General features: G+C 32.4%; 1 protein-coding gene and 1 long non-coding RNA gene across 2 annotated transcripts; one reads left to right on the forward strand and one right to left on the reverse strand.

Annotated features, from left to right (window-relative positions):
- Positions 1 to 1368: 1368 nt before the first annotated feature.
- Positions 1369 to 1912, reverse strand: LOC130506289 (uncharacterized). Its single transcript, XR_008941959.1, has 3 exons — positions 1839 to 1912; positions 1629 to 1755; positions 1369 to 1538 (listed from the first exon to the last, which is right to left on the reverse strand). It is a non-coding gene; the product is annotated as an uncharacterized LOC130506289 (long non-coding RNA).
- Positions 1913 to 3071: 1159 nt separating this feature from the next.
- On the forward strand, positions 3072 to 4444 carry LOC130506288 (uncharacterized). The gene has a single exon (XM_057000916.1). The coding sequence runs from the start codon at positions 3573 to 3575 to the stop codon at positions 4329 to 4331; it is 759 nt and encodes a 252-aa protein (XP_056856896.1). The 5' UTR covers positions 3072 to 3572; the 3' UTR covers positions 4332 to 4444.
- The last annotated feature ends 1846 nt before the right edge of the window (positions 4445 to 6290 follow it).

Here is a 6290-nt window from a genome sequence, read left to right on the forward strand (position 1 = left end):
ATCACAGTTACCAAATGTAACATTTTAAAACAATCTATACACTTGGAGTATAGCATTGTCACATGTCTCTTTTCAAAAAACCAAGTTAAATATGAAATTTTCAATTTTTAAAATATTTTCACTCCACCATTTTAGCTAATGCGAATCTTAATGATTTTTTTTTTAAATAATATTACTCAGTAGTTGTACAAATAGAATTTTAAATAATTTTAGTTTACTACTCCCTCTGTTTTTTAAAGATACATATTCTAGACTTTTCACATATATTAAGAAATCACATTAAAAATGCATTGATTTTTGTGAATAACAATTTTTCATAATCTTTAACCAATAAAAATCCAATAAACACAATTAATTTTCTTGAAGTTAACAGATTTTCATTAAATAATACATTGAAAAGGTAAAAAATGTATCTTTTTAAAACAAATTTTTTTCCTAGAACATGAATCTTTAAAAAACAGAAGGAGTATTACAAATGTTGAAAATGTATGAACCAAAAGAGCTTATTAAAAAAATAGAATGCGAACACATTAAATTGTCTCAAATGTAGTTAAAGATTTAGTGTGTGAACGCATTAAATGTCAAACGATTGTGAAGACGACACGTCAGCATATTCATAAAATATAGTGTTAACGCATTAATTACGAATGCATCTCTTTTAATATATAGGGAATAACTGAAGTATCGAATCAGACCAAATTATAATTAACGTTCATCATAGACTTGGTGAACATGATTTTACAACCAGAAAAAAATTAAAGGACATGGTGAACATGATTTTGGGTCGTCATATTTGAAAAATGTAAACGACTAAACGTCTGTGGTCATCGTTGTTTGTGTGGTTAACGTCTCTGTATATACGTAAAAGTCATTCTATATAGTGCTAAGGTTTTGTTTTCCCTAAATATTTTAGTGACATGTTAGTTATGAAATATTTGCATTTGGTGACATTGTTTTTTTCATGACTGGTCTCAAACGTGCTATACTTCACATAAAATCTCCAGTCAATTCGTAAGTGCAAGTAAGTACAAAACAAGATTCAGATCTGAAATCAATTTCATAATCTTCTGGAATTTATGAAAGATAATGAATGTGAGAATGCTTTACGGTGTCGTTTACCCCTCTTTCTTCTACTGCTATTGTCTATTGCTTATCCTTCTCCACTCCATCTTATTCCCTCTTTTCTGAACCATTTCCTATTCCTACTTGATGTATGCTAAATTAGGAAATGTTAAGTAGATTTTGTTGGAATCAAGCTGTCATAAACTCATATCTATAGAAATACAGATGTGCCATTGAGATTGCGTGGGTGAAGTAGAAAATGACTTTTTTTGGGTCAATAGTAGAAAATGACTTTAATTTCTTTTTTTAATGACTTAAATTGAACCGTGAGATTTAAAAATGTATAAATTTTAGATAAAGACAGAATAAAAAAACTGAACCATTCCTGGTACGGTCTTTCGATAAACTGTCTATCCTGGTTCAGAACCAATGTGTTGCTGGTCCTTGAAAAATCTTAGATGCTCCACATAATTGAACTGAATAAATACAAAAAACTGAATCAATTATTCACAAGAAAAGATCTAATGAACCATCTTTGTGAACTACAATTGCTTCATGAAGCTCACCTTCTTCATCCTCATTAGTTCAATCACGTGGTGGTAACTGAAAAAAGCACACGACTGATGCTTTAGATGCCTCGCTATTTTTGCATGCACTCCACTTGTTTTGGTTGACTACATGTCTCATGTCTTTCTGTCAGAATCTTAGAGAATATTAGCAACAGAAGGGAACCCAACAAAGCAAACAGAAATTTATAGAAAATATGGGGAGGGTACTGCTTCTCATGGATATATGTATCCCGTCTAAATGGAACCGCAGAGCCAAAAAACTGCGCCTAATAACCATTCGCCTAAAACCGTCGAAGACATCTAGAAGACCGCATTTTTTACCAAACTTTTATCGATAATGACCAGAACTCGAATCTAGGCGGCATAATTCACAATCGTGCGTCTTTTACCACCAGACCATAAGCGTCCGATTTGATTTTCTTATTTTGTGTTGTGGATTTGAGTTTCTGTTCAATCACACAAGATTGTAAATGTGATTTGTCAACCCGTCAACAAGTGTTGACTTTCTTTAGCCATCTCTGATCATTTCACACACTTTGTTTCGCTTTTTTTTACATGTAAAAAGTTAACAATTTAAAGAAGTTTTGATGCTTTAAAATAAATGAAGTTTTTGTATTTTAAATTTTAATATTCCTTCTGTTTTAGATTATAAAAAGTTTTAAATATAAGTATTTTTTATATTTCTAGATAATTTTATTTTTATTAGATATAGTATAACCAATTAAATTTTATAGATTTATTTATGATTGGTTTAGTTTATATATCAAAATGATACTTTATAAAAAGTAATAACTTTCTTATTTTTTTTATAAAATTACATATATAATAAAATAGATGAAGTATAACTTTTAGTTGTAATCAAAGATATTTGCTAGTATGTAACTGGTTGAATAATTTTTAAATTATATTTTAAAATATTTTATAGGTAAAATACTAAAATGTAAAATTTTTAATAGTTGTGCACTGATCTAAAATTTCTTTTTATGATTCTTCGATTAATAGTGGTATTCCACATTCAATTTTTTGGTTTGTGATTTTAAACATCCGTACAATAAATCAATTGGTTGACGAGAACAAAGATACGTATAAACAAAACAAGAACAAACCAATCAACATCTAACAGCGGCGCCGGAAGATGACGTCTAATCCAGATACTGTCAGATGATATAGATACACGCATCTATGATATTTAAAGCTAATCATTATTTGTCAAACAAAATGTTATTTTCATTTTATTTTAAAATTTTAACAGAGCAAGGATATATTTTCCTTCTGTTTTTCTTTCTGATATATCAACAAAGAAGAAATCTGAATAAACAAATTCTTTTTTTTAGAACACTGAAAAAACAAATTCATTTAACATCTTATATATATTTTTCTTTTCTTTTAACAGTCTATATTTTCCAATTGATATGTAATTTTCTAAAAACAATGTATATTATAGTTCTAACAGGAAACATACAACAACTCCGAGAGTCCCAAAAAGAAGTTATTTTATGTGGTCAAATGTTTTTACAACTATTTTTATGGTCAAATGTATTTACAGCTAACCAGAAAACATGATAATGGTAAATAAGAAAAAGACAACTGTATAGTTTACTGTGTCAACACTAACAGAGAAAGCACCAACCTGAAGATAACAAATAGATAACTTGTTGGACTTTCTTTGCTATACAACAATCTCTCTTCATTTCCCATCTCTCCTTCCACTTCGGACAACCTCTCACCGAGAATTTTCCCCACCGGAAAAAAAAAATTATTGTACAGAAGTCAAAACGATCGGCTACAAAACTTCTCGCGCCTAAATTACCGGTTTGGTTTCTGTCTTTTTCTTTTGTTTACAAGTCACTCAGCTTTCTCCATATTGTCTGAAGGCCACGACCTTCGCCCTTCGCCATCACCGGAGAGATTCTGTGGTGTTGCGTTTCACCTGAGCTTTGTATGAACATGACGTCACGTTACGATCCGAAGCACATCTCGAGGCAGACGAAACCGTCAGACACTCCCTTGTCTTCTCCATCTCGTAGTCATCACCGGATACATCCTCTGCTCCAGAGAAGCCTCTCCTCCCCGTCTCCGAACGCCACGTGCGGCGGATCAACGCCCGCCGAGTTCTGCGGCGGTACGACGGCGAGTTGCGCCGCCGTGTGGTGCTGCTGTCCTTGCGGAATAGTCAACCTCGTCGTCCTCGCCGTCTACAAAGTCCCACGCGGAATCTGCCGCCGCGCTATCCGCAGTCACCGCCGTAAACAGCTCGTAAAGAACGGTGTCCTCCCGCCGCTGCCGCCGTCGGACGGGAAAGGCGAGAGGATGATGCAGAGAGTGTTCCAGAACTCGGAGTTCGCTATCTTTCCGTTGGATAGCACCGACGTCTCGGAGGAGGAGGAGGACGATTTCTTTGATCCTAAATACTTCGGGAGATCGCCGGCGGTTGCGGCTGAGCTGACGACGGATGAGGAGACCGATGAAGAGGACGAGGCGGTGTTGGCGTTGGAGAAAGAGATGTGGAACAGGTTTTACGGTGCTGGATTTTGGAGAAGTCCGTCGCAGAGAGAATCGGTTTCTTCTCCGAGAGTTTCTAAGTCTCTTTCACCATCGCCAAGGCCGTCGTTTGGTGAAGTGTTTCGTAACTCAACGATTAGAGGCGGAGGAGGAGGAGCTACGGTGACCGCGTTGACACCGAGAGCCCTTTGGCAATGACATCTTGTTAATATGTATTTCTTTTTTCTTGATTGTGTTGTGGTGTGTGTGCAAACCATAGTTTGAGTCTTGCCTTAATTGATTTATTTGATTGATTGATATTTTGGTGGTGAGATTGGTTTCAAATGTTGTGGGATTTTGTGATAATTAGAGATGAAAATTTCAAAATTCGAATGGAATGTGATTGTCGATTAAGGTGACATGACATAGATGATGAGAAGATGTATTGAATTATGCAACTCACGATAATCATTTGGTAGATGAAAAAACATCTTGCCAACTACTCCGTTGATAATGATGTGAAACCAACATAATCTAGTTAATGATTTTGATTTGGAGTGTTTAATCCTAATACAATTAGTGAATAACGAGTTAAACTTAATGTTATAACCCTTCACCTAAAATTTCTACTTAAGAAAGTGAATAACTAGTACTCATTTTGATCCGTAATAAAATGGTTATGCACAACAAATGAATGGTCAATTCATTATATTAACAAAAACATCAAAGAATTTAGTAGTCAGTATTAAATGGTTGTATTTGCAAGTCATAGTAATAGAGTTATTAATCTAGTCATGTACATAAGAAAATAATGGCAAATTGAATAAAACAAATGTAAAGTCTATGATAAAAAGTCATAGTAAAATAGAGTAGTTATGCCTTGAGCTAAACAGCTAGAGAACTATACTACACATGTTGCAAACATTACATTTTATTGATTATTAAAAATTAGTAAAACGTATAATCTGGTGGAGAGTGAAAGTGATGGTCTTTGAATTTTTCCTTAAGTCATGAATCTTTAATACAATAAGGACTAACTAGATTTTGACCCGCACGCCTGTGCGGGTGTATATTTCAAAAATATTTTGCTATTTATTTTTCATATCAATATCAAAGCTGGATAAAAAAAATTCAAATCTGAAGAACCGAATCGATCACGATCCGAAAAAGTAATACCAAACCCAAAAGAAAATTGATTAAATATCCAAATTATTCAAAATTTTGATATTTAGACAACCGAAAACATAACCAATTCAAACCGAAGTATTTTGGATATCAAAATGTATCCAAAAAATATTTATAGACTTATATATATTAATTATTTTAATTTTAATGTATATAAAAACATCCAGAATATATATGATACTTTTATGTTGGTTTAAATACTTAAAAATCTATAAATATAGTCATATATAAATATCTAATATAGTGGAAGTATACTCAAAACACCAAAAATATTGAAAATGATTTTTGATTTTTGATCCAAAATTTAAACCAAACCAATTTATATGTTAAGTTTAAGTATTGTGACATATGTTTTTCAGATTTATATACAATATATTGTTTTATTTATAGATTTTAAGAAATTCAGAAAATATAATGAATTTAAAAAAATAATTTAAATGGGTTATCCGAACCCGAACTGAACCCGCAAAGATCCGAATATAACTGGAACTGAAATTTAGAAATATCTGAATGGAGTTGAAATCTTTGACCCCAGAAACCCAAAACCCAAACAGATCCGAAACAAACCCGAATAGATACCTGAACGCTCAGTCCTAGTCATAATTCGAACTGAAATTTAGAAATATATGAATGGGGTTGAAATCTTTGACCTAACCCAAACAGATCTGAAACGAACCGGAATGGATACCTGAACGCCCAGCCCTAGTCACTATTATGTATCATATATATCTCATCATATAATTAATTGTATTGGTCTATCATATAAATAATCATATAATTAATAGTATTTTATATGTACCATCTTATAAATAATCGTATATATTATATTCTTAAAGTTTAATGTGAAATATAAAAACCATAATTTTTTTTTGATGAAATTTGAAATTTATTGATCAATCAAAAAATGTTATATACAAACTCTATCTCTAGGCTATGGTTTCTCTAAAGTATGGGAAGAGAATAAGACAGACTATGCATATAAAAACCATAATT

Source organism: Raphanus sativus, unplaced genomic scaffold (assembly GCF_000801105.2).
Source record: "Raphanus sativus cultivar WK10039 unplaced genomic scaffold, ASM80110v3 Scaffold3082, whole genome shotgun sequence".
Classification (NCBI taxonomy): Eukaryota; Viridiplantae; Streptophyta; class Magnoliopsida; order Brassicales; family Brassicaceae; genus Raphanus; species Raphanus sativus.

Coding starts and splice junctions, on each gene's coding strand:
- LOC130506288 (XM_057000916.1), top strand. CDS start 3,573: ATGAACATGACGTCACGTTACGATCCGAAGCACATCTCGAGGCAGACG.